Here is a 26,671-nt window from a genome sequence, read left to right as displayed (position 1 = left end):
CCACAGACCAGTTACAGCTGGCTACATAGCATTAAGTTTCTTCCTCTCTCCCTCCAAAAGGAAGCTTTTGTAGAGTTGGTTTATCACAGTCTGATCAAGAACTGTTACAAGAGATTCTTGTGTGTAACTCAAACTGTGCTGTGGACTTACAGGCAGGGGCTGTGTTTTACATCAGTGGTTCTTCAGCCTTAATGTGCACACAAGCCACTTGGGGCTTCTGTTGAAATGCACATTCTACTCAACAGGTCTGGGGTGGTGCCTGCAATATTGCAGCTCTTAGTTTCCAGGTGATGCCCCTGCTGTTGACCCATGGACCAAGGTCCTGTACCTTATAGGTGTCACACCCCTTGATGGGCTGAGCAGCTGTGTCACAGAGGCTAAAAAGCCATTGTTAAATTTTAATGTTGTCTGTTATAGTTTTTAAAAATTTCGATTGTATCTCTCACTACGTCCTAGACTCTGCTGTCAAAGAATTAGTTGCTTCTGGTGGGTGAGCTGAGTCTGGTTAAACTTAGCTGCTTTCCTAGGACAAGTGCCGTCCTTTCTGCATATGTCTTCTGTCAGGCCATATTCCAGAACCAGACTTCCCACTCCTGCCTGTGCTTATAACATTGAAAAGCTGTCTGTCCAGTAATAGGGGAATTAAAAATTATGGACATACTATTCGGTCATTAAAAATAAAGGGATAATTCTGTACTGTTTGGCATGGAAAGACATCCACAAACGGTCGAGTGAGAAAAATGCAGGTGGTTGAGTACTTTTTCTCCCCTCATTTGAGGCTTCTTCTTTTTTTCTTTTTTTAAGTGTGCATTTTCATTAATGATTAAAAAAAAAATCAGTAAAGCTATTTTCATTTTGGAAAAGACCCAAAGTGAACAATAAAAAAAGTTAAACTGCTGCTGAGCCAAATGTGGATGAAATCAGTAAGGAATCAGGACATGTGGCCAGTCCTGCCCTGGAAGGGTGTATCTCACATTTCAAGTGTGGGTAGGTACCCAGCTCACAAACTGGGGTAGCACTGGAATCAGCGCCTTATAAGTTACAAAGGCTCTTGCAGATGTGAACTGGTGGTGGTGACGGGTGTGGGAGACACAGTGGAAGGAAAGTGCTCTGGTTATTGACGTGGTGAGGGGCTGCCACAGTTGCTCTGTGTCTATTCTCCCCAAGCGCTGGATGGTGGAATTCTCACTTTATAAATGAAGAAACAGGTCCAGAGAAGGTGATTTCCCTGGGATTACACACTGACCCTGTTAGGATTTCAAGTCGGGGCCTTCTGATGCTGAGAAGTCCTTTGGATTTCCTGGACATCTAGGCAATTTCTAGAACACTCTTCTTTTCTCTTTTTCAGACGACTCAACCGGAACCAGCTGCACATGTTACCGGAACTGCTGTTCCAGAACAACCAGGCTCTGTCGAGACTGTGAGTGATGCTCCGTAGCCAGCAAGCTCTGTCTGTGATCTTGTCCCTCACCCTGTGGGAGGGGCAGTGTTTGGTCAGTGGAGCCTGGGCTTTCCTGGGACCTTGACCCCCATGTTCCTCACCTGGCAGAAGTCAGTCAGGACAACAAAGGCCAGGCCTTTTCTCTAGGAAGGTGCTCGTGGAGCATTTCTCCTTGGCAAGCACTTGAAAGAATCCACAGTTCATCCAGCTCCCTGTGCCATGGCTGATGGTGTGGGCATGAGGGTGTTCTGGGGGTGGCGTGCTTGTTACGTGATGCCAGCCTTTGTGGGTGGGGCGCTCTTACGCATCTCCCACTGCCTTTGGTAACCTGCCTTGGGTTGAATATGTATCAATTCGGTTAAGTCCTTCTTGAACCTATTTCTATTTTGAGCTCGTTCTCCTGTACCTCTTTGTTTAAAAGGAGTTGCTAATTCTGCTGCTCCATGATTTACCAGATGTGTCTGTAATTGTTCTACCATACGTTTCATTTCGTGGGGTTTGGGGTTGGACAGGACCTTCAAGATGATCTCAGGAACCTCTTCTGCAGTTCCTAGAATATGGTGCTGCTGTCTTTGCATGGCTACTTCTGTTGATAGGGAGTTAACCACCTCTTCAGTCAATCAATCCCATTATCGAGCACATCTGCATATTAGAAAATTCTTCTTAACTTTGAGCCCTAAATCTGCTTTCTAATAACTTATGTTTTTCTTAATTTTGCTTTCTGTAACTACCTAGAACAACCATGTGCACTTGTTAGATTTTTGAAGGGCTGTCGGGATTTTAAATTTTGAGTTGTAAATTTTGAGGTTTTTGAGTCCCCTTAATTGTTGTCATTAACAACCTTAAGAACATTGGCTAGGACCTTCTGCATGCCCTGCGAAAGGCATGCAGTGATGCAGGTAAGACTGCGGGTGGGGACTGGGTGGGAGGTGGCAGATGAAGGCTACCTGAGTGCTGAGGGGCCTGACTAGGGCCTCCTGGAGCCTGGAGCTTGATCTCCTCTCCGCTGATTACTCTTCTGCCATGATTTTCAGACCTCTTATTAAGTCCACCTGTCTCCAGACATCTCCAGAATTTGTCATTGTTCCTGCCCGTAAGCTTTTGTCTTTACAATAGAACCCTATTTTTCCATTTGTTCAGATGGTCTCTCTGGTCACTTCCTGTTTCTTCCTCCTCATGGCCTGGAGGCCAGTCCACAGTGACCTACAGTGATGATGACTTTTGCTGGTCTTTGCCACTACCATTGGGCTCAAGTTGGGCCGTTTCTTGCAGTCCTCCTGTCACTGGTAGGTTGGCTCTTTCAATCAGTGCCAGGCACAGTGGGTACTTTCTTTTTCTTTACTTGACTCCTTAAAGGCACAAGACCCTTCCCGGACAATGCATCCACAGTAATGTCTGTTCCACCTGCAATCCACGCACTGGCGTATGTGGTCCACGTGGTCATTGGCCACGTGCAGGCAGGTGTTCTTGCCCTGACTTGGCCCCAGCAGCTCGTATTTTCTCTCCCTGTCCTTTCTCTCACCTGGCTTTTGCAAAGGGTAACACAGCTCTGCCTTTCTGCAAAAATTCATCCTAAACATTTTTTCTCTTGGTCTCATTCTGCAATTTTTTTTTCCTTCTCCTATGCACTCTTAGCCTTCCAAACCCTTACCTGACTCTCCCGGCAGTATTGCCTGCTTGGACTCCCTTCCCCTCAGCCATAGTCATCTCCCACACTCCACCCTCCAGGGCTCAGAGGATATGTGTATCAGATGCCTGCCACCAAGTTCTGGGTACCCACTCTGATCCTCCCTCATTGATTTTGAAATGTCTAAGTCACCTCATGTGAATCTGAATCCACTAACTTCCAGCCTTTATTTGATCCTCTCCAGCCATATTCACTTTTTGGGGGCTGACATCTTTTGCTAGCAGGCTCACAGGCTTCGGGGACAGGAAGGGAGGTGCAGCTGGCCTACACAGGGACCTGATTTAAATGTGAGGGACATTTCTAGTGCTTTCTGAATATCTACCTTACTGTCTCGCTCCTCCCTGCAAACCAGTGCCCTGGGCTTACGGGCAATCTCTCAGTTCCACCTTGACTTCAGTTATCCACAGTGCTGGTTCCTCTCTTACTTTCTGTGACCTCAGAGCTCAGATCCCCATGGTGTCTTGGGTCCCAACCCCAGATTTCTGGGACAAAGAATCTGATTGGCCCATCTTGGGTCAGGTGGTCACCCCTGGGCCAGTGAGCTGTGTTGGGGCTTGTGGGATCAGCCAGAGCGGTGGTACTATGGAGCCCACCCCTTCTCAGGAGCTGGAGGTGGAACATATTCCCTTAGAAGGTGGGGTGAGATGGGGAGGCAGTGCCTGGTGTTTCTGGTCTCTCACCTGTTGACCCTCTCTTTGCTTTGGAGGGATGTGTTACTAATCTTTTCCATCTGGAGCAAATTATGGACTTTTATGCAGAGGCTGCTATGCTAAATCAGCATGAGAATGGGTTTGAGAGAGACCAAATGTGCTAGGTAAGATGTGGTCTCATGTATGTAGGCGGAGCAGCCCACATTGCAGTTGATTTTGCCTGCTTAGCCTCCAGAAGTTAAAATTCTGTAACTGGTTAGTCTTCACTAATATTTCCCCTGGTGTTGGGTTAGTCTGTCCATTTCTTTCCCTATGGGGGATCTATGGCTCACAGAAGTGATTTGCCTTGGACCACAGAGCAACTCAAAGATTGGGTTGGAATTAGACACCAGGCCTTCGAGAGTCCCTAAAGAGCCTGAAAATGGTCTTAAACCTTTACCCAGAAATCTTACGTTTGGGGATCTACCCTAAGGAAATAATGAAACATGAGTACAAACATGTTCATTGTGTCATTAATTAGAATATTGGAATACAGGATATTGAACTGAATATGGAAGTAACCAAAATGTCCAACATTGGGGGAATGTTTACGTAGATTATGGTGTATCTACTTGATGGAATATTTATATAGTCATCAAAAATGGCCTTTATGAAAGATGTCAAGTATTGTCAATAAATGTTTGTAATATTAAGAGTCAGGATGCAAAACTGTGTTACAACACGATCACTAAATAAGTCACTCTAAATAATGCATGGAAAAATCACTGCAAAATGCCAACAAGGATTGTCTGCAGGTGACTTTGTTCTTTTCTGTGTTTCCCAGATGTCCTCTGAGAAGCATGTGTTATTTTATGGTAGGAAACCTCCCCGTTTTTTATAAGGAAGGAGAGCCCTCTGCGGTCTGAGTTAAAGCAAGCGCTAGTTATGTGAAATCACAGAGCTTCCTTCAACCCCACCCAGCCCGTGTGCTTTTCTGTAAGGTGAAATAAGGGTGCAGTTCCTCCCAGGGCTGTTGTGAGGATTAAAGAGAGGTGTATCTCTCTGTCATGTCAGGTGTAAACACTGCGGCCAGTGGGAGGTGCTCAGGAAGTGCAAGGTGAGTGCATGTTGGAATTGCTTTGGAGGGTGGCAGACCCAACTACCAGAGGCGGCCCTACAGCCCCCGATGCACCCGGCTTGAGCATTTGTCCAGTGCCAATGGGGTTTCCTTCTCTGTGGCGATTCAGCCTCACTCCTCTTAGCTCAGAAGGTCCCTTGCTTTGCAGGGACCTTCCCCCAACAGGTTTTTCTTTTCATGAGGGGCTTAGGTGCTCCTGTGGAGGCCGTGGGGAGAGGTCACGTGCTGGCCAGCATGAGGGCCCCACAGGCAGCAGGCTGGAGTGTGGCTTAGGACAGTTTGCACAGGTGCAGGGTGTTGACAAAGGGAATCTGCTTTTTGTGCTTGTGGGCACTTTCCTGAGCAGTTTGGGGAGAATAAACATGGAGCAAGTAGGCGATGTTGTCCAGAAATGTTTCTTGTAGCCCTGAAGTTACAGGTGTGTTCTCTACTTCCTTGGGGATGCCCCTGGTAAGGGTGGGCCTGGAGTTCCTGCTTAGCAGCCCCCCCCCTCTTTAGAAGAGAGTGTCCACCCACTCCTTGTCTAAAGTTAGAGGGGGGGTGGAGCTGCTGCAGGAGCCAGCCCCGTTCTGTGACATGCTGTCACTGCCCCAGCCTCTTGGGGCCATCATGAAAGGTTTCAAGAACTGCTGTCATTTTAGAATGAATGGAAGGTTTTGTGCCAGCCTCATGCTGAACAACTTACGGACATTCTCTTATTTCATCATCAGAACATCTGTATGTGGTCAGCATTTACCCCGTGTTGCAGGTGAAGAAATGCATACTTGCGGGGGTTGTGATATGCCCACGGGGCCGAGCCAAATTTCCACCCTGGTCTGTCTGATGCTAAAGCTCATCTTTATATACTGACCATCCACCCCCTCACCCATCCATCCTCTACTCACCACCCATCCACATGCTACACCCACCTACGTACTCATCCACCCTCCCACTTGCCCATCCACCAACCTACCAACCAACCCCCTCTCTGTCTCCCCATTCCTAGCCCCATCCCCTATTCCCATCCACCCATCCTCCCACCCAATACTCTCCCACCACCTACCCATCTGCCTGCCCATCCACTCTTCCACTTGTCCACCATCAGCCCCACCAATCTACCGTCCCACTTACCCACCGACCAACCCACCTATAAACCTACCTGGACGCCCCTCTATCCCCCAACTCCTAACCCACCCTTCACCCCCCGCCCTCTTCCTCTCTCCACTTCCTCCTCACCTTCCATTTGCTATCGACCCACCCCCCCCCTTCACCCAACAGTTCCTGCAGGCCTCCTATGGGCCAGGCTCTATATTAGGCACTAAGGATGCGTTGTGTGAGACAGACAGGTGTGGCCCTGCCTGTCCAGGAGGTGACCATCTGTCATCAGTGCTCTCTGAGAGCATCTGCCAACCTCTGACCTACCAGCAGCTTGGAGTGGGCAGGGGCAGATGCTTCCCTCATCTGCTGGACCCATGTCTCCTGCTGGGGGTGAGGTTATACACTGGCGGCAGGTTAGCTGGGTTTGGAGTTGTCTCTATCGCCTGACGTCGACCCCCAGGGGATGTGAAGATGTTGTTTTCATGGATATACACAAGGGTTGAGTTTAGGCTTAGAGGGACATGTTTGAAACCTAACTGCTTCTCTAAGAGCAGCAAAACCCAGTTCAGGTGGGGAGTAGCATAAGTGTCAGCCCATACCCGGGCCACCGCCTCTGTCCTCCCAGGTCTGGGGAGGGGCTTCTGCTGCTGCCTCGCAGTCCCCCCGCTTGCTGGTTGTGTTCCCTTCCTCATCCAGAAGCTGCTTCTGGAAACCCAGTTCTCTGGACTTGCTTTTAGCCTTGAAAACAATATATATCCTGACAGGATTGACCTTCTGTGTCTCTGCTGGGCCCGGGAGGGGTGGGGGTGGGAGATTAAGCGCAGCCCAGGGCACTTATATCCCCTTATTTATACCCCTGCTGTAAGGACCACGATGACTCATTAACAGGGCCCTGGTGGTTGTGAGGCACGGATGTGAGATTCTGCAGGAGCCCTGTTGAAGAATGCCTGACCCTATCGACCCTGTCTCGAGCTGGGTTTAATTAAACTGTCAGCACTGGTCAGAAGAACAAAGCTTCCCTTCCCCGTCGGTCCCCAGCCCCCATCAGAGGCAGGAGGGCATTCTCTGCTGAAATGAAGAGCTGTTAAAAATGGATCTGTCTTGCCTCCAAGGGAAATTACCCGAAGCAGAAAGGTGACCTCGCTGTTGTGACATGTCCACGCCAGGCAGTGGAGCCAAGGAATGGAGCCAGCCATGCTCCATGATGCCAGAGCATGAGGAATGGGGCTCCGGCTGCCCCTCTAACACCTTCTTCCTGCCGGAACTGCCTCCGGGCTCCTTAGGATGCCGTCCATCACCTTTAGACTCTCCTTTTCCCAAAAAAGGAATTTCACGAGCTTTGTCCCATGAGATATTAGGTCTGTGAGATGTACCTGGCATTAATGATAAAAAGAAGCTTCTGTGGTTAGACAGTTTGGGGAAGCGCTGAATCAAGCAGAGTTCTTCGTAGAGAGACTTTTCAGCCACTTTAATTCATCATGTGCATTTTAAAGCACCCAGGGGAGATGGAGGCTGTCGCATCTTCCAAACTTATTTGACTATGAAACTCTTTAAAAAAAAATGTTTTTTTTCAGGGAATACCTTTTAACATCACGTGGGCCTGGTGGTAAATAACTTGCCAAGGTCTCAGACAAGAAGTGTCAGAGCAGAGACTTGAACCTAGGTGCACCCGACTCCAAACCTGTGCCCTTACCTCCAAACCTTCTGTACTTAATCTGGAGTAAGAGTCATCTCATGGGGAGTTTATAAAAATGTAGATTTCCAAGGTCACAGTCATCAGAGCTCCTGAGTGGATGGCCCCAAGAATTGGCATTTTTATCAAGTGCCTCTTTGAGAAGTCTTGCTCCCCAGCATGCTTGGTGAGTCTCAGGCAGGGACCCCTGTCAGGGGTCTGTTCGCTTCTGCCGGGCCGGGTTCTGGTGTGAGAGCCGCTCTAAGTAAGCCAAGACTCCAAGTGCAGACGCTTCACCTCCCACAGCCACGCAGGGAACAATTTGGGGATTACGAGTTGGCAATTATGGAGCACTCTGGATTCTCAAAGTGCTTTCCAATCATTAAATCTGCGCCTGCTGTCAAGGCCATAGTGAATAAGGCGAGTGTCCTACTGGGCTGGCACGGGAGCCCCCACGAAGAAGGCGGCCGGCCTGACATTGACATTGCTCATGACAGCGCCGCTGCTGCGCCCAGCATGGACGAAACAAATGTCCTCAACACAACCTGGCGCCTGGCTGCAGACTCTGAATCCGGCTCTGTCCCTGGCTGGCTCAGAACCACTCAGACCTTCACAAATGTGGATAGCGCAGGGAGCCCAGGGCTGAGGGAGGGCCGGGGAGAGCAAGTGGTCAGTGGGTCACCCTGGGACCTGTGAATGCAGAGCACCCTGCTGGAGAAGGTTTACAGGGGTTCAAAGGCATGAAAAGCTGCCAGTTCTCTCCTAGAGCATTGTAAAAATCAGTATGAGACAAACGGAATTCACAAGCATCGAGAAGATTCTGAACAGAGAGGCATGTGTGCGGGAGGCAGCAGTTGGGAATAACTTTCAGGGAGGTGGCGATTTTTTTTAAACCATTTAAAAAATTATATGAATAATTTTGCTAGGATATTGAACATTTGGAAAATAGAGAAAAGCAAAGAGAGATAACGGACAAGGGGTTTACTTCTTAAGATATTTATGCTTGAGCTAACATATAAACATTTTTTAAAAATCAAGTTTAATACCAAAGGAATATTTAATGTTATAATAATAATTACCATTTGTTAAGCGCTTATGTGCCAAACAGTTTATGTGCATTTTCCCATTTTAGTTCTACAGTTCCATGCAATAAGTGCTATTATTATCCCCATCTTACAGGTGGGAGAATTGAGGCACATAGGAGTTAGGTAATTGGTTGTGTAGCTTGTTGATGGCGGATCCAGGCTTGGAACGCAGGAGTGTGACCACAAGCCTGTGCTCTCACTCACTGTGCTATACAGCCTCTTTGTTGTAGAAAATTTGAGAAAATAGAGAAACAGGAAGCAGAAAGAGATTGCTCACGAGTCTTCTGGGGAAGTGGATTTCCAGGTGTTGAAGGGTGTGGGAGACACAGGTGGGTGGAGAAGAATGAAGGACTTCTCTGCGGAAGGAGCGACTATGCAGACATGAGTTCTAGAGTGTTGTGTGGAGCTCAGGAAGGAGGTGTAGACGGGTTCTAGACCTAGTTCTGGGATGAGAAGTCTGTACTGGATGAGAGGCAGAGGGAGCCACAGAGTGCTCTTGAAGAGCAGAGTGACTGAACAGAGGTTGACCGTCCACCACCCCAGACAAAGGCCTCCTGCCCCTCCTCCTAGCTCTCTGCACCTGCGTCGTGAGCAGGAGGGACAGATGAGACCACATCTCAGGCTCTCCTGTAGCTCCCTGGGCTTGCCTGAAACACCGCCTTCCCGTCACAGTTCCTTTCTCCCCAGAGAAAATGGATTGTTGCCTCCTCAATATCCTCTTTTTATTTCTTTATAGCATTTTTTTTGGTGGTAAAATATACATAACATAATATTTATCATTTTAACCATTTGTAAGTGCACAATCAGTGGCATTAGATACATTTGCAATGTTGCGTAACCATCACCACCATCTATACCCAAACTTTTTCATCGTCCCCAAACATAAACTCTGTACCCCTTAAACAATAATTCCCCATTCCTCCCTCCCCCTTGGCCCTTTTCAGCTCTATTCTATTTTCTGTCTCTGTGACTTTGCCCATTCTCAGTACATCATATAAATGATCTCAGACAGTATTTGTCCTTCTGTGACTGGCTTATTTCACTCAGCACAGCATTTTTGAAGTCCACCCATGTTGTAGCACATATCAAAATTTCATTCCTTTTAGTGGCTGAACAATATTCCACTGTATGGATGGATGTACCACATTGTGTTTATCCATTCAGCTATTGGTGGACATTGGGTTTCTTCCACCTCTCAGAGCCCTTTTAGCAGCTGCTTGAACCTCTGTCAGAGTCCACACAATGTTCCTTACAACCCTTTGCCCTGCCTCTCCCATCAGGCTGGACAGGGACTCAGGCAGGATTCGTTCTTATTTCCCAGCACAAGTGAGTGTAGCAGGCTCACGAGCTGTGGTGTCTTTCTGGTGCAGAGCCTTGTCCAGAAGGCTGTGGGGGGGAAAGTAAACAGGCTGACCCCCTCTCCCCTCTCTGACATCTGGCCTTGGGCTTTGTGGGTCTATGTTGGGCCTTGGCTTCATGGATTTGGTGGACTCATTATTTTCTATCTGACCCCTGTTCTACTTGACCTGTGGTTGGCCTTGACTTGTGGCCCAGAAACACGGAGCCAGTTGTTTGGGGTTTAGTGCTGGTTCGTAGGATAAATAAAATCTATTGGAGGTGAGTTAAATGGAGGGTCTGGAGAGGCAGTCTGGGGTACCCCTCTGTGAGGGTGGTCACAGAGGACCCTGAGGAAGGGCCCTCCTTCCTGGAAAGCTGGAAGACCTTGAGCTGGGAGTGAAGGAGGTGGGAGTCAAGGAGGAAGGCTGGATCTTTCAGCTGGTGGAGACGGACACGAGCTGGCACAAGGCTGGACTCAGGTGACACGACGTGATGGTGACTTGCACGCAGCAGAGTTTGAATGACTCAGTTTTAGGTTAGGATGGGCCAGCACCCAGCATCTCCTAGTCAGACCCTCCCCTGAAGCCGAGCACTGTGGCCCGGCTGGTTCTGTTTCCTAGTTGGCATTCCCAGCCAGGCATCAGTGGATGTTGAGGACCTCAAGGAAGAAACGATGGGCTTCCCCCAAGCTCTTTGCAGTGTGCTGTAAGGCACAATGTGGTAACTCAATGTACTGTCTTTGGTTTTTGGCTAGAATGCTATAGTTTGGAATCAGTTTGGTGGTGCAATATTGACTATCTGATACTAATGAGAAACCTGCCTGTCAATTGATTAATTGGCTCTCGAGTAATAAAAATATGGGAAGATAATATTATTAATAGGGATATTTTAATAGCCCAGATCTTTCAAATGTTGGGTTGGGGGGGATATCAAGAGGCATCTTTTTGGTGACATGGCAGGAACCATTGTCTTATGTGTTTGCTCCTGTTCCTGCCCTCACCCGCTCCATCCCTGCCACAGGGTAAGGAGCTCCTGGGCTGTTCACCTCTGAAGTCAGTTTGGCGTTAGCCCCAATGTTAACATGGAGCGTCTTGGCAGAAACTTGATCTTTGTCCTGGGGGAGCTCTGAGTGCTTCCTGCTCTTGTGGGGGAGCTTTGGAGGGAGAAGTGAAGGGAGGTAAGGAGCTGGTAAACTCATTCCCGAGTCTTAATCTTTGGCTCTTTCGCCCTCAGTTCTCTTGGGTCCAGCCACGTGTATCCTCTACTGAGGAGATGCAGGCCTCTATCTGGCCAGTTGTTGGAGCTGACAAGTGGCATGGTACGAGCAGACCCTCATGTGGATCCTGCACGCAAGAGCAGACTCTGGCTGAGCAGGGACAGCTTGGGCTTCTCAGACCAGAAAATAGGCCTGTTGAGGTGGACACTACCCTGAAAGGCAGTGCTTGTCTTTAAGGAAAAATGGGCAGCATAAAAATAATCCTGTACGTCCTTAAACCACTCAACACTTTGTGAAAAGCTTCTTAGCAAAATTCTGAGAGATTTGCTAATGTTCACTGACTAGCCCGAGCAGATAATGAGCACGGATCCCATTTATCCATGATGGCTTGTCACAGTTTAATGGATTCAGAACCACTGGATTTTCCTCACTATGGCAGGACCTGGAATGTGGTCATAGCTGCGGAAGGCTGCCTGTGTTAGTCAGCTCGGACTGCTAGATTGGGTGGCTTAACAACACAAATTTATATCCCTCTGTTCTGGAGGCTGGGAGTCCAAGATCAGCGTGCTAGCATGGTCGGGTTTTGGTGAGGGTCCTCTTCCTGGCATGCAGATGGCCACCTTCTTGCTGTGTCCTTACAAGGGGGAGAGAGAGAGAGCAAGCTCTCTGGTGTCCCCTTTCACAAGGATACTAATGCCATCTTGAGTACCCCACCCTCACGACGTCATCTAAACCTAATTACATCCCAAAAGACCCATCTCCAAACACCATTACATTGCAGGTTAGGGCTTCAATGTACAAATTTAGGAGGGGATACAATTCAGTCCATAGTAGTTGCACTTGCTGTCTGTATTAGTTTGCTATTGCTGCTATAACAAATTACCACAAACTTTGTGGCTTAAAACAACACAAATTTATTAACCTACCGTTTTGGAGGTAAGAAGTCCAAAATGGGTCTTATGGGGGCTAATATCAAAATGTTGCAGAGTTGTGTTCCTTCTGGAGGCTCTAGGGGAGATTCTATTCCTTTTCCGGCTTCCGGAGGCTGCCTGCATTCCTTGGCCCACAGCTGCATCACTCTGACTTTTGCTTCATCACCAGTGTCCTCTGACTCTGACTCTCCTGCCTCCTTCTTTCCCTTGTGGGGACCCTTGTGATTACATTGGGCCCACCTGGATAATCCAGGCTTATCTGTCCATCTCAAGATTCATAACTTACTCACATCTGCGATGTCCCTTTTGCTATGTAAGTTGACATATTTTTAGGTTCTAGGGATTAGGATGTGGACCTCTTTGGGGAGGGCATTATTCTGTCTACCACATTGTCTTTTCCCTTTGAAGGACAGTAACACTCAGTGGCTGGAAGCACACCTAGCCCCTCCCTCCTGGGGCTATGGAGTTATGCCTACACACCATCCTAGTTCCAGGAGCCCACCCAAGAAAAGGGCCTCTGGGCAGCTCTGGCTTTCCCAATGCATAGTTAGTCTTCTTGGCATTTAGTCCTCTCTTTTCTTCTAGTGATTGTGGACACTGATTTGCTGTGGGACTCTGGGCAGCTTACCCAACCTCTCTGTGTCTGTTTCTTCATCTGTGAAGTGCTGGGGGGTGTTGTGAGCATTAGGGGTGATTTATATGGAACACCTAGTGCAGGTGCCGTGATTATGATCATCACCCAAACTGTCAGAAGCAATGGAGGGGGTGGGCAGACATGCCCCAACCCACTGCATTACTTGGATGTAGAGGACAATTTGTTGTCCTAGATGTCTTCGTGAGTTGCCCTTGACCGGTGGGCTTGTCCAGCTCCCCCCACCCCCAGGAGCTCAGCGGGAGGTTACAGGCTGGGTCCAGGAGCATGTCCCGGTAGCCTCCTGCCTGTCTCCTTGACTTGGTGGGGCCAGCTCGCAGTTCCACTGTCTGTCCTCTCTGTGGGGACAGAGCTGCTTTTCTTCCTCAGCATCTTGCCTCAGCTCATGCTGGACTTGGCAGGCAGCTTCGCCTGCTGCCTGAGAGTTTTACTCATGTATTCTATTCTTTCCTTGGTTTCATAGACTAGAAGTAAGCTAGTGGCTTCATGCAAATGAAAGACGAATTTCTACAAACTCTTTTTCTGAATGCATTCCCCCAGCGCTGACTTTAATGCAGAGCTCTTTATTAGGTTACCCGGGCATGAGTATTAACACAAATTATAACTCATTACCCTTAAATTCTTGATCTATAATAGTGCAAGATTAAAGGAATAAACATCTCAATATGGTGTCTTACCTTTTTCATTAATTCTTAACTGGTATTGATCTCTGTTTAATCAAATTTTAACTTTAACATTGAGCCTCTGAATATCAAAGGTCCTTCCTAGAATGTATGCATGGTTTTATGGGGCTTCAGGTCACTTGGCATTAGAAGTCCACAGGGGCAGCTGAGGTTGTCATATGCAAATATAGGGTTGGTATTGATATTCCAAAAGGCTCCTCAGCACCCACAGATGTATCTGCCACTCGGTCCTGCTCCACTGAAACCCAAGTCCCCATCTTTCCTTCCTCCCAGGTCTAGGCTGTCCTGCCAGTAGTGGCTTTTTTTTATTGTGATAAAAAACACATAACATAAAATTTACCATCTTAACTGTTTTTAAGTGTACAGTTCGTGCTAACCTTGACCTGTTCTCCTGGCCTGTTCAGCCAGTGATCTTGGTGCTGCTCTCTAGAGTTTATACTCAGAACAAGGGTGTGTGCCAAGGGCCAGCCCTTTAACTAGTCATTATCTTTGGCAGATTCTTCAAAGAGCTATGCGTGTTTCCAGGACCAGCCTGTGAGAATTATTTATCAGAGGCCATAGGGTGGAGGCCGTCTTTAAGGATTATCTGTACGTTGTACAGGTTACTTCCAAGATTCAAGGATATCCCAGAGTCTCTGCAGCCTCCCTTGTTCTGTCCTGTTTGCCCCAGGCAGTACCCCAGGACCTCCTCGCCCTCCTGGCCCTTTTGGCCTGGTCTGTTGGGTGGGCATAGAGTTGAAGCTCCAGGACGCTGATACAATGAAACAAACTAGGATCCTCCAGCCACTTTCCTTCCAGGAAGCCAGCCCTTTCCAGACCTTCCTGTCTGTAATCAGGACATCTTGGGATGTACCAGAAAGGAGGTGCAGGAGGTAGAGGGTTGGGGAGAGAGCAGTCTGAAGTGTCCCGGGAACTTTTTGGCAGAGTGTAATGGAAAGTACTGGATGGGCAGGCAAGACAGTTGTGCTCTAGATCTGGCTCTATCTCTATCTGGCTGTGACACTTTGGGCAACTCACTTAGCATCTCTGGACCCTGTTTCTCAATTTTATTGATGAATTGGATGAGTGTACAGTAGGGATGCTCAGCAGAGTTGCAGGTGGCACAAAACTGAGAAGGGATGGCCATTGTACTTAAGATGACAGAAGTAAGATTGCAAAATGATCTCCAGAAGCTGGGCTGGAATCAATGCAGTGAAGCTAAATATTATTAAATATGAAGATGACTGTAAAAGCACCGGATGGGGGAGACCTGGTTTGGCAGTACTTGTTGTGAAAAGGACCTATGACTTCAAGCTGAAGACGAGTCAAGAGTGCAGTAAGGTGGCTGAAAGAGTGAGTGTGATCTTAGCATGAATGAATAGAGGCACGGTAGCCTCTCTAGGGGAGGGGATAGTCCTGTCCTAGTCTGTGCTGATTCAAGCACATCCAGAGAACAGTGTTCAGTACCAGGATCTGTGTTTTATTGTGAGTGGTTGTGGGGAGGTCACTAAACCACACTAGAGGAGGGTGGATGACATTGGGAGACATCTGGAAACCATTTTATGTGACATATAGTCAAGGGGCCTGGGGCTGTTCAGTGTGATGAAAAGAAAATGTAGAGCAATGCTGAGAGTAATTTTCAAATCTCTGTGAAGGGCTGTCATGAGGACAAGGGAGCCAATTTGTTCCAGAAGCTGGGTTCAGTGGGCGGAAGTGGATTTTGTTCTGCACGATGTCAGTTTCCTGAGCTCGAGCTGGCTGCCAAGGGTGGGCTGCTCTGCCCATTGCCTCCTCCCTGGAAGAGTTCAAGGAGGGCTGCGTGTTGGAGATGCTGGGGGAGCCTGGGTTTCACAGCCTGGGGTGCTCTCAGATGCAGAGCCTCCAACAAGGGAGACTTGGAGGACTTGTGCGTGGGGGAGAGGCCGCATCCACGTGGTGTCTGGGATGGTCAGTCTGTTTACAGACACGCGCAACTGGCAGCCTGTGGGAGCCTGGAAGTGCCCTAGCTGGAGCCTCAGTCTTGGGCCATCCCCTATAGCAAAGTGGTTTCAGCACACTGTGCAACAAAATATTTACCAGACCCCAGGTTCTAGCCTGCCTTTGGAGTCAAATTGGGAAGAATAAAAATCAACAAACGGCTTTGGAAATGATGTCTGATCTGCAAAACGACACAGAAGGTTTATCCTCCGGCAGAATTCCCATCAGGAGAAGCCTGCTACTAGAGGGGCTCCCCTGGGCCCGCCCCCTCCCAGGCCATCGCCCCCTCCCCCATCGAGCAATGACTCATTTCCCCCTTTGAAGTCCACGAGGTTGTCTTCGGAGTCCTGGTGTTTGTACCTCTCTCCTCCTTCAACAAAGACCCTTCTGTTGGCAGATCAAGGAGGCCAACGGGGAAGGGTTAGGAAAGGAAGGTACTGCCTGAATACCAATAAGGAGGGGGAGCGTGTTTATGGGGAATGAGGGGCTCCAGGCAACTGGGGGGCCCACTCGTGCTGTGCAAATAGAGCGGAGGATTCCCTTTGGCGGGTTTGTTTTACTAAAGGCTCTGGGGCCCGGGGAGGGCGGGGGGAGGGAGGACAGGAGAGAGGGAGGAAATATTGCACAATGGGAAGTTTCAGCAGAGCCCCTTGCTGGGGAGGGGCTGGCCTGAGAGCCTCAGGGTAACAAAGAGGCAGTGTGGGCTGGTGACAGTTAGGGGGAAACACATGGCGACTAATGGGGTAGTAATAGGTGGGGAGGTAACCTGGGAAAAGCTGGTACAAGGAAAGCTGGCACATAAATTCTGGTGGCGTGACATCCCCCTTGGCAGGGAGACAAGGGCCACTCTTTCACCCTCCCCACGGCCAATGCCAGAGATGTTCCTGCTCCCAGGGCTGTGGCCAGGGTGAGGCATGGCTGGAAGGGGAAGAGCCACGCTGGGATTTCATCACTACGAGACCCCGAAAAGACAGAGAGGAAGAGGGAAGCCTCAGGCTGAGTGCCAGAACTGAGTGCAAAGAAGGGGCTTCCATCGCTGCTCCCCTCCACTCGGTCTTCAGAGTAGGGGGGTGATGTGGCACCTTGCCGAGACCCTGTGGTTGGTACCACCCCAGGCACTCACCTTGTAAGGAGCTTTGCCAACTTACGGAGTCCCCGGCTGGTCAACGGGAGCCCAGGGCCCAGTGCCCTGCGTGCACACAGAGACCCTGGTGCCCCTCGTAGGAGGACTCAAAGACACAGGGCTTCCCTATCACCAAGGCCCCCGGAACTATGCCCACTATTTCTAGGAGAATCATTTGGGCCTGTCACCTCTCAAAGGGGACAGTATTTATTACCTAGAGGCTTTTGGAGGAAGCCATTTAGCAGTTTGTATTTAAACTTCTATGGCTTCCAGGGCCTGTCCGTGGCTCACTTGGGAGAGTGTGGTGCTGATAACACCAAGGCCACGGGTTCGGATCCCATATAGGGACGGCCGGTTAGCTCACTGGCTGAGCGTGGTGCTGACAACACCAAGCCAAGGGTTGAGATCCCCTTGCCGGTCATCTTTTTTAAAAACAAACAAACAAGCAAAAACTTTTATGGCTTCCATGGGGTTCCCCAAACAACCAGGGGTGTCCCAGAGTCCAGAATACTGTGCTTGTCAGTGGAGATTTTGATTCTCTGTCACAGACCAACCATTTTTGATCAAGTTAATAATACTCTTTATTTAGAAAACAAAACAAAAAAGCAGACCACTTTTTAAAAAATTTATCTTTGGGTGTGTGACCAGCTCTCCCCTTCATATCCTTTAGAAAACATTTAGGAAAGAAGGGGAGAAAGAGGCGCCCATCTGACAGGAACCCATTGGGAGCCTGTCCTCCAGGGCTCTGGGCTGTGGGCATGAATCCTTAATGAGATTCCTGGTTGGTATTTGCGCTGGTCTTAGTGCTCGAGCACTTCCCACTTCCCATGGTGAGGGTTCCTCCCAAAGGCGATGGGAATTCTAGAGATGGCCCCTCCTGCTGCCTGACTGACAGACAGCCCTCCTTCTGAATCTCACTCCAGCCTGGCTGTGGGGACCCTGGGCCCGGCATCCTCCTCTGGATGGATGGTGGATTCATTCATCCAACCAGCTTAGGACAAGCCTGTCACCTGCAGTCATGTGTCGGGCGCAGGGAATATCAGGATGAATTAGATATGGTCATGGGCTTAGGCAGAGTGTTGCCTGGTGGTGCAGCGGTTGCTGATTTCTCAAGTGGGTGGTGTAAACTGTGAGATTTGATGGCTGGTGTGTAGCCTGGCTTTTTCCCTCCCGGTGCTCATAAAATGAAAAAAATGGAATGTGAAAGAAGATGAATAGAAGTGAAAAATCATATTTCACAGGGACAGATGCACACACATCAATTACACAGCGGTTCCAACATAATCTCCTTCCCATTCATCTTCTTCTGTCTCAGATATATTGAAATATGGCCACTACACCTGGGTATCTGAGTGTCTTATTCCTCTAAGGGTGGTTGGAAAAAACAGTCCAGTTTTCTACAAGTCACAATTCCATTGATAGGAAACAAAAGACAAGAAGTCATTTTCTGCAGGTCACCACAGTAAACTGTGTAAGCAAGGCTGGAACTCACTTATTAATGATTTTTAATAGCATCTTTAACAGCCAGCTGGACATGGCGTGAGACCTCACTTGTCCCTAGGGGAAGGCTGTGGACGACTGGTCATTTGAACATTGACCACAGACTGCCCTGACTCTGTCCCCAGGCTCCCTGCAGGGGTGCATCCTTTGCTGGTAAGCGCTGTCTATTGATGGTGGAGGTGAATGCAAGTGTCAACTTTATGTTTCTCAAGGCACAGGTGACTTGAAGCCCTTATGTGGGGAAGCCGTCATGCAGTTTCCTTTTGGACTTTGTATGTATTATCTGGTGCTACTGGAATAACCTTAATTGGGGATCGGGTGTAACATGGGGGCTAAGAGTTTGGACTCTGGAATCCAACAGCTCTGCTACTTTCTGGCTGGGTGACCTGGGCAAGGTGCTTATTCTTGCTTACACTCAGTTTTCTCATCTGGAAAAAGGGCATAATAAGGACCAATCTCAAATTGTTGAGTATGGATTAAATGGCATGATGCTAGTAACGAGACCATCAAGAAATGTTAAGTTTGTATTTTACTTGGTGGTTAAGTCCAAGTCCCTCTAATAGTAGGAAATACAGGGAACAAAAGAAAGCAGTTACATTTCCATTAACCAATAACCAGTGTCTTAGTTCTCACCCCATACTTAGAATATGTTAGAGCAAAATTTTCCAAAGGTGGTTTTTTGATGATTTGCAGTTTGATTTTGTTTTGTTTTGTTTTTCCTCCCAAGCAAAGAGAATCAGGCAACGAAATGTGGCCAAGATTCTGGAAATTTGGTCTGGATGTCAAACATGTGGAGTTCTTTCCAGTGAGAGAGAAATGAGTCACAAAGATGCTGTCTCTCTCCGAAGTGCTGCAGTTAATACCTAATGTTTCCCGTCTGTAGAGATTCTATAAAGAATTTCCTTTATTATTTAGGAGGAGGAAAACATTGTTTTTAAAGAAATAAAATAAAAATGTGGTCTTTTTTTATGCAGACAAGTGGACTGCAGATCTGCTTGGTGTGAAGTCCACGTTGGAAGGAGGCTGGTCTTTCCAGCTCGTTGAACTCCGAGAGCACCGGGCTTTGTTGAGGGTGAGGCCTTGACAGTTACCCGTTTTGACTCTAACGGGGACGACGTGGCTCTGTTCAATCTGTTCCGATCCTCTTCCCCGTTGTTTATATCAGCTCACACCCAGAAGGGACCTAGGTTGAGAAGCGTCCCTCTTGGACCACCCCAGACATGTGTCATCATGCCCTGAGGACACGGTGCTGCCTCCTCTGCACCGACAATGTGCCTCCAATCTTGCAAGCTCCAAAATTAGGGGCTGTGTTTAGCACAGAAGGATCACTCGTTTCTGCTCATTTCCTGGCTGCAGCAGACCTTCAGGGTGGGCCTAATCGTGCCCAGCAGCAGTCTGTAAAAAGCCTGGTGGAGACGGTTTGTTTTTTATTTTCGTTTAGGAAAGAGATGGGTTGATTTTGTTTGTTTGTTTTTTTGGGGAGGAGTCTGAAGCTTTTTGTTTTGTGTTACTTTGTTTGGTTATTTTGATGGTGCAATTTCTAAAAGAATGCAAAAATATTACTTTGGCAAAATTTACAACATTGTAATAATATATGGATGCATTGTTTGCGACCCACTCACACTGTAGAAGGGGCCAATGTGGGTGAGGGGCTTTGAAATATAAACTTCCTTAGCTTTGTGGTAAATCCACTCTTTAAAAAAAAATAGACTTTTTTTTTAGAGCAGTTATAGGTTCACAGCAAAATTGAGAGGAAGGTAGAGAGATTTCTCATATACCCCCTACCCTCCCCACCCTCCCATTATCAACATCCCCTACCAGAGTGGGGCACTTGTCACAATGGATGAACCTGCACTGTCACATCGCCATCATCACCCAGAGTCCGTAGTGTACATTGGGGTTCACTCTTCATATTGTACATTGTATGAGCCTGGACAAATTTATAACAACCTACAGTGATTTCAGAACATGGTTTTATTAGTGTGTCCTATTTTTTATTTATCACCAATACCGAATGCGGATGCTGACATCTCAGGCTAGCCAGCCCTTCAGCCCCATCCCAACATTCAATTCCACATCACTCCAAGGACCCCAGAAATTCGAGAGCGCACCCAGGGGTCCGGAGTGCCTGGCCGGCCACCATCCCCTTTTTCCCTCCCCAGGGCACGGTGTGTCAGTTCCTGGGTGTTTTTCTTTAGGGCAGGCAAAATAGGATTCTCTCTTACCATGCCCCAGAGACGTGTTTAAACTGAAGACCCACCCCCCAACCTGGTCTCAGTCATTTAGGGAAGCAGGAGGCAGGACACATGAGGGCGGCGTTTAGCCGGGAGGGTGGGGAGCGGCGGGCCTTGGTGTTCCCTGCAGCTGCCTGCAGTCCCCTCTGTGCAGGGTTCAGGTTTGGGGCCTGGTGCCTCCCAGCAAGAAACTGCTCCCACCTGGGTGACCTCACTCTTGCTCCCGCTCAGTTCCCGAGGCACCACGCTCGCCACCCCCTTTGCAGATTCCAGTTTTTCATGGGCTTTCTGCTTCTCACTCAGTGCATTGGGGTTGTGAGTGAGTGAGAGCTTTGTATTCAAGTCCTGCAGCTGCTGTTTCCAGCCGTGAGACTTTGGATTGGAAATGTAACCCCTGAGCCTATTTCTTCATCTGTAAAACGGGACGGCAACAGATCCTACTTTGTAGGGTTGAAACAAGGATTCGGGGAGACAGTGCCTGGGTCTCCATCAGTGTCAGCTCTAGGACTGGCCGTGGCTATTCCATGGCCCTGGCTGTTCAGGTCTGCTGTTATTTTCTGGGGAGCAGTATGGAAGCTGTGGTCCCTTCCGTCCTCTCTCAGGGAGAAGCCGCTGCGGCCATGCAGTGAGTGGGCGTTGAGCCTCAGTATTTCAGCACCACGCTTTCACCGGCTGACCTGTTACTGACAGTAAAGACAAGCACGCACACTCGAGGGCTGGGGAAGGGAACAACGTCCCGAGCAAGTGAGCCCGGCAGCGTGCCCGGCCGGCTCCCAGGCTGCTTCGCCACGCGTGATGGGTGCCATTCATGAAGTCCGTGCCTTCGAGTCTGTGGGCACAGGCGTCTGCCTCCGGCTTTTCCTGGGTCTGAATGTTAATCTTTCATTTGGAACACATTCAACAGATATTTCTGTTTTGGCCTCATTCCAGTCTCTGGGGGCATAGTGGTGAGAAAGGCTGTGGGGTCTCCTTCCAAGAGCGGGCAAGTCAGTCCTGGGGGATGGGAGTCCACGTGAGCTGGAGGAGTTTTACTCAGAACTTCAGATGGCTGGTGGCGCAGGACTTAACTGCATCATGAAGGGCTGGGCAGACAGCACTCCCTCTGTCACCGTGATCAATAACAGCAGGGGCGAGTGCTCTGCAGGAAAGGATTGAGGCTCTCTGGGAGTGCACAACAGAGGTGCTGGAGCAGAGGTGGGGCAGGGCTGGAGGGAGGTCCTGGGAGGCCTTCGGGGAAGGGGTGAGTGGGCCCCGCCCTCTGCCATCTGCTCCTGTGCTGCTCTGTCTGACTCTGTGCCTGCCCATCCAGCATTGGGAAGTCAGATCTGAGACAACTGAGGTCTCGTCCCAAGTCCCCACCGTCGCCAGCACCTTGGGTTGCCTGGAGCCCTCCTGCTTTGCTACACCCCTGGCCTTGGCATCTGTCTGTAGCGTGTTGCTGTCTGTCTTCTCCCTGTGTCTGCGATTTTGAGTTATCTTGCTCCTCTGGACCAGGTATCTTCTCTCCCCTCTAACCTGTGCTCCGGCTCCTGCCTCTGCTCCTGGCACCCTCTGCCAGCGGGATGGCTGAGCTGTGTGCATGGCTGCCTCCTGGTGCTGACTGAGACATCACTCCTCTGTCACCTCACTGACCTCGGTCTCCTGTGCTCCAGTACCATCTGAAAAACAGGAGCCACTCGGTTTCTCCCTCCCTGTCTGGTTGGTAAAGGGAGACAACACAGAGTCCCAGGAACTATCAGGGCTAGAGGAAAAGAGCATCACTCAAGCACTCAGTGAATGTCGCAGAAATGGCCTTGTGGGTTTCAGTCAGAAGGAATCTTTCAGATGAGCAGGTCGTGGGTGAATTTAAAACAAAGCACCTAGGCAAGAGGTATTTCACCAATGGCAACATTTGCGATACACTAGAACTCACTAGAGATTTCCTGGTCTTGAAAGGTTTCTGAGAGCCACTTCAGAGCCCCATGCATCTGTGGGGACCCTGGGACCGAGGTGCTGCACCCATGAAGTTCAGCCCTCTTGGATGTCTGCACATTGAGGGACATATGGTGAGAGCACAGTCAGCCTGGGGACCTCCTCAGTCTCTTTAAGGTCATTGGGGTTCTCTGCCTCTGCTGGGAGGGAGGTGACACTCCAGAACCGGAAAGTGGTGTAGGTAAGAGCTGCTGTGTATTGAGTATCTGCCGAGCGCACAGCTGCTGTTAATCCTCCTAAAACACTTCAAGGTGGTGTTGTCCTTGTTTCATAGATGAGACTCCTAGTTTGGAGACCTGCACAGGTTGCTGTGAGTGAGTGGCTGGGAGGCCTGTCTGACGGCAAGCCCACGTTCTCTCCTCCAGGACCACAGCCTCAAACTCGGAAGCCGGCCAGAAAATCAAAGGGGAAAGAGAAAGGCACTTCCGCAGGCAAAAGTTGACAATGGCGGTCATCAGAAGACGGAACACCTTGGATCAGCTCAGGGGTGGGGGGTGGGGTGGCGAAGCCCTGACTTGGGACTGGGATGGAGAGATGCCTGCTAAGGGAGGAGAGGGTCAGTGCGTCTGCTCGGAGGGGCTTTTGTCCCAGGAAGAGGCAGCTAATAAAGGCCCAGGTGTGAGAGTTCCTGCAGCTCGGGGTGGGGTGGGAGGTGGGCACGGGAGGCCCCAATACCCTCAGTGGCTTGAATGCCCCTCCACCCTGCCTGCACAAGAGGAGAGCTCCCCATCTGACCCTGGGGTGCAGAGAGAAAGGCTGCTCTTTCTCAAAATGTGTGTGCTTTTCCCAGAGGCCATTGTGCCCGGTTGCCAGGAAACCGGGGCCTTCAGGTGTCACCCGGGAGACTGGGGCCTGGGTATTTGGGTTTAGGTCAGGCACAATAACTCCTGCAGAATGAGATGGCGTCCCCAGGACCTCCTCAGTCATTTGTCACGCAACTGAGTTTCCCAAAGACTGTGGGGACATGGGGACTTCTGGGAGGAAGTGGGCGGGGGCAGGGCTGTTGGAAGGGCACGAGATGGGCCAGGCTAATGATCCTCCCCTCAGGGCAGAGCAAACACACCTTTCTGGGGAGAGGAAATGAGGCTGCCCCAGCCTCTCAGGGACATCAGAAGGCTTGGGAGGGATTTGACCAAGGTTCAGGATTGACTGCTGGGAGCTGGGGACTTGCCAGACCTCAAGCCTGATAATGCTCCAGGAATTGCTCAATAGCTTAATGGGATGTCTGCTCCACAGCCAGATAGCCCCGGGGCCCAGTTACAGCAAAGAAACTCTCCAAATCTAATACAGCAAGGACACTAGGCTGTCCAGAAATGATGGCCAATCAGAGGGACCCAGAGTACTGAGCAGCGAGCAGGACATCTGTGGGCAGTGCTGGGGTGCCTTCTTAGCAGGTCCATGACACATCTAGATCCTTCCCTCCCCAACCCTTCAGCACAGCTTCTCATAAATGTGATTCTCAGCAAATAGGAGGTAGTTTACATGTAATCCACCTGCAAAATAGCCTCTCTACTTTTATTTAAAAATTTTAAATTGTAAAATGCACATAACAAAATTTACCATCTTAAGCATTTTTAAGTATACAGTTCAGCAGTGTGAGATATATTCATATTGTTGTACGACCAATCTTCAGAACGTTTTCATTTTATTAAACTGAAACTCTGTACCCATTAAACAATAACTCTTCATTCTACTTTGTATCTCTATGGTTTTGAGTACACTGGGTACCTCATACAGTGTTTGTCTTTTTGACTGGCTTATTTCACTCAGCATAATGTCCTTGAGGTTCATCCATGTCTAGCAGGTGTCAGAATGTCCTTTCTTTTTAAGTCTGGACAACACTCCATTGTATGTACAGACCACGTTTTGCTTATTCATTCATCCATGGATGGACACTTGGAGGACACTTGGGCCTTGTGGACAAGGCTGCTATGAGCATGCCTCTCTCTGATTTATTTTATGACTGTTTTCCTTGCTCCTCATCTAAACATTCAAGGGGACTGCCCTCCAAGTGGGGTTTCCAGTGACTCATTTCATGCCCCCCCAAAGATGCTCATCTTTGGCTACCTCCTCCTGCTTGACAGCGTCACTCTTCCTCCTCTGCGGAGACGATCTCAATTTAGGCTGGGAAGGGGGTGGGCTAGGAGCTGGGAGTGCTGGAGATTTAGGCAGGTTGACAGGGTTCAGTGTCTCAGAGACACAGGAATCTCCACCATATTCCGGCAGATGGGACTGGCTAGCCTAGTGGTGATTGGCCCCAGGAGGTGGGGGAATGCACAGTGAAAAATGGGGTTGGGTGACCCTTGGAAATACAGTGAAGGGGCATTTGTCATTTTAGGTTCTGTTGGGTCATAGTCTGGAGTTTAGGGATAGAATGCAGGACTCAGAAAGGGTTGGTGGGGATAGACTGATTATGGGATTGGGAGCCCTGGGTGGGAGCCAAGATGGAGCTCAATTGGACAGTTTGGGTACAAGGTCTTGGCATGGCACTGTGGCACAGGCACCTGTTGTATGGGGATAGCCCTGAAGATAGCCCATGGCTCAGGAAACCAGGAGGACTCTCAGGGGTCAGGGCTGGGATGGGGCATCCTGGGAAACAATGCATGCTACAATTCTAAATTCCTTCACCATGGTGGAGTGTGTAGGGGGGAACAGACAGCCGGGGAACCTCAAGTTGGCTTCATCTGGGAACTGGAATTACCTGAGCCTGCAGAGGGGCCAGACTGCAGCCTACAGGGGCCACGGTCTGGGAAGCCAGAGGAGGGGGATGTGGCTGGTAGAGGGCACCTCAGTTCTCACTGCCTAGAGCCTGAACTTTGAGGGCAGTGTCCTGCAAGAGTTTGGACACCCAGGGGGCCAGGGCAGTGAGCCAGGCTGAGCATGCAGCCACAGGACTAAGTGGGACAAGCATCCTAGAGCTCCAGGGTTACTTAAGAAATTTGGGGGATGGGTAGTTAGGTGATGAAAAATAGTTTTACATATTACATTTACACAGTGATTAAAGGAGTGTACCTGGGGGCCGGGCTGGATTCAGACCCCAGCTCTGCCACTTGCAAGATGTGGATCCTTGGGCAACCTTGCCAACCTCACTTCACCTTCATGTCCTCCTCCGTAGCACAAGTACACTCTTAGTCCCTGCCTCATAGGCTTGCTACAGCAAAGGGAGTGATACACACAGAGAGCTCGGAAGGGAGCCCGAGACAAGGCGTGTTCTCAATATGTATTAGTGGCTGTTATGATCATGACTGTTGGTAAAACAAGAAATGGGACATTCAGGAGTAGAATGCAAAATTGGCCAGAATGTTTAAGATAAAGCAAGAGACCTCCAAGAAGTTGTGTGCTTGGGGCAGCTGGCCCCCAGTCCTCTGCCTTCAGGGTGCTTGATGGAACTGTTTGGGAGATGTCACAGCCTCCAGAGGACAGAACTCAGGTCTGTTGCTCGCAGGGGGTCTCCAGGTCTGGCTCCTGGTGGGTGGTGCTAAGTGCTTGCTGAATATGGTGAGTGCCGAGTGGTCGGCCCGTGCCCAGAGCGGCTGGCAGAGGGCTGGGCCTGTGTGTCCGCAGTGCTGCTGGTCACCACCCCTCCCCACAAACATGCCTGGTCCAGGGCTGGGTGGGCGCAGCCTGAAGAACAGCCCTGTTTGTGTTTTCACGTTCACCACAGGCTGTCAGTGCACAGGTGGAATTTGTTTGAATTTGCTGCTTCAATGGGCTTGTCTGTGATGAGAGATGTTGGCAGATTTTGGAAAGGGCCTCAGGAGGCGCCTCATGGGCCCTGGATGGACAGCTGCATGGAAAGCAAGAGGCTGCTTGTGGCCTGAGCAGCCTGTTGGGGCAGGAGGAAGTACCCTCCTCTGGTGCTGGCCAGCAGGGTGGGGAGGGATTATGATGGACCATGATGCCCTGGCTTAGTCTATTCCATGCTATGGTCCTCACCCATCAGTGTGCACTTGGGCTCTGCAGACTCCATTCAATGTCCTGGCTACCCACAATTTTGATGACTAAGACTGAGTCTGTCCACGTGGCCCAGGTCCTACCCATTCAGGGAACTTTGAGCTCCTTGGGCGTCCAGACTGCAAAGCATATTCCCTGAGCAAATCTAGGTAAGAAGGAAGGCAGACAGAAATGTTCTGAGTCTTCCAGACTCTGGATAGAATGACAATGCCACCGCTGCCCCCAGTAACAACAGCGGTACTGATGTGGTGTTTCCACGTGCCTCGAGATGTTCTAAATGCTTGATGTATATTAACTCATTGAATTCTCCCAATAATCCTACAAGGTAAGTGCAGCTATCTGCATTTTACAGATGGGGAAATGGAGGTATGGAGAGGTTAAAT

General features: G+C 49.5%; 1 protein-coding gene across 1 annotated transcript in view; it reads left to right on the top strand.

Moving 5' to 3' along the window:
- SLIT1 (slit guidance ligand 1) overlaps window positions 1-26,671 on the top strand; it is a 168,415-nt gene that overhangs the window by 25,103 nt on the left and 116,641 nt on the right. Inside the window, exon 4 of the mRNA XM_063101886.1 lies at window positions 1,349-1,420. Coding sequence (XP_062957956.1) covers window positions 1,349-1,420 — 72 coding nt within the window. The remainder of the gene's footprint in view (window positions 1-1,348; window positions 1,421-26,671) is intronic.

Source organism: Cynocephalus volans, chromosome 7 (genome assembly GCF_027409185.1).
Source record: "Cynocephalus volans isolate mCynVol1 chromosome 7, mCynVol1.pri, whole genome shotgun sequence".
Classification (NCBI taxonomy): domain Eukaryota; kingdom Metazoa; phylum Chordata; class Mammalia; order Dermoptera; family Cynocephalidae; genus Cynocephalus; species Cynocephalus volans.
Note: the sequence above shows the minus strand (reverse complement) of the source record. Positions and strands in the feature narration are given on the sequence as shown.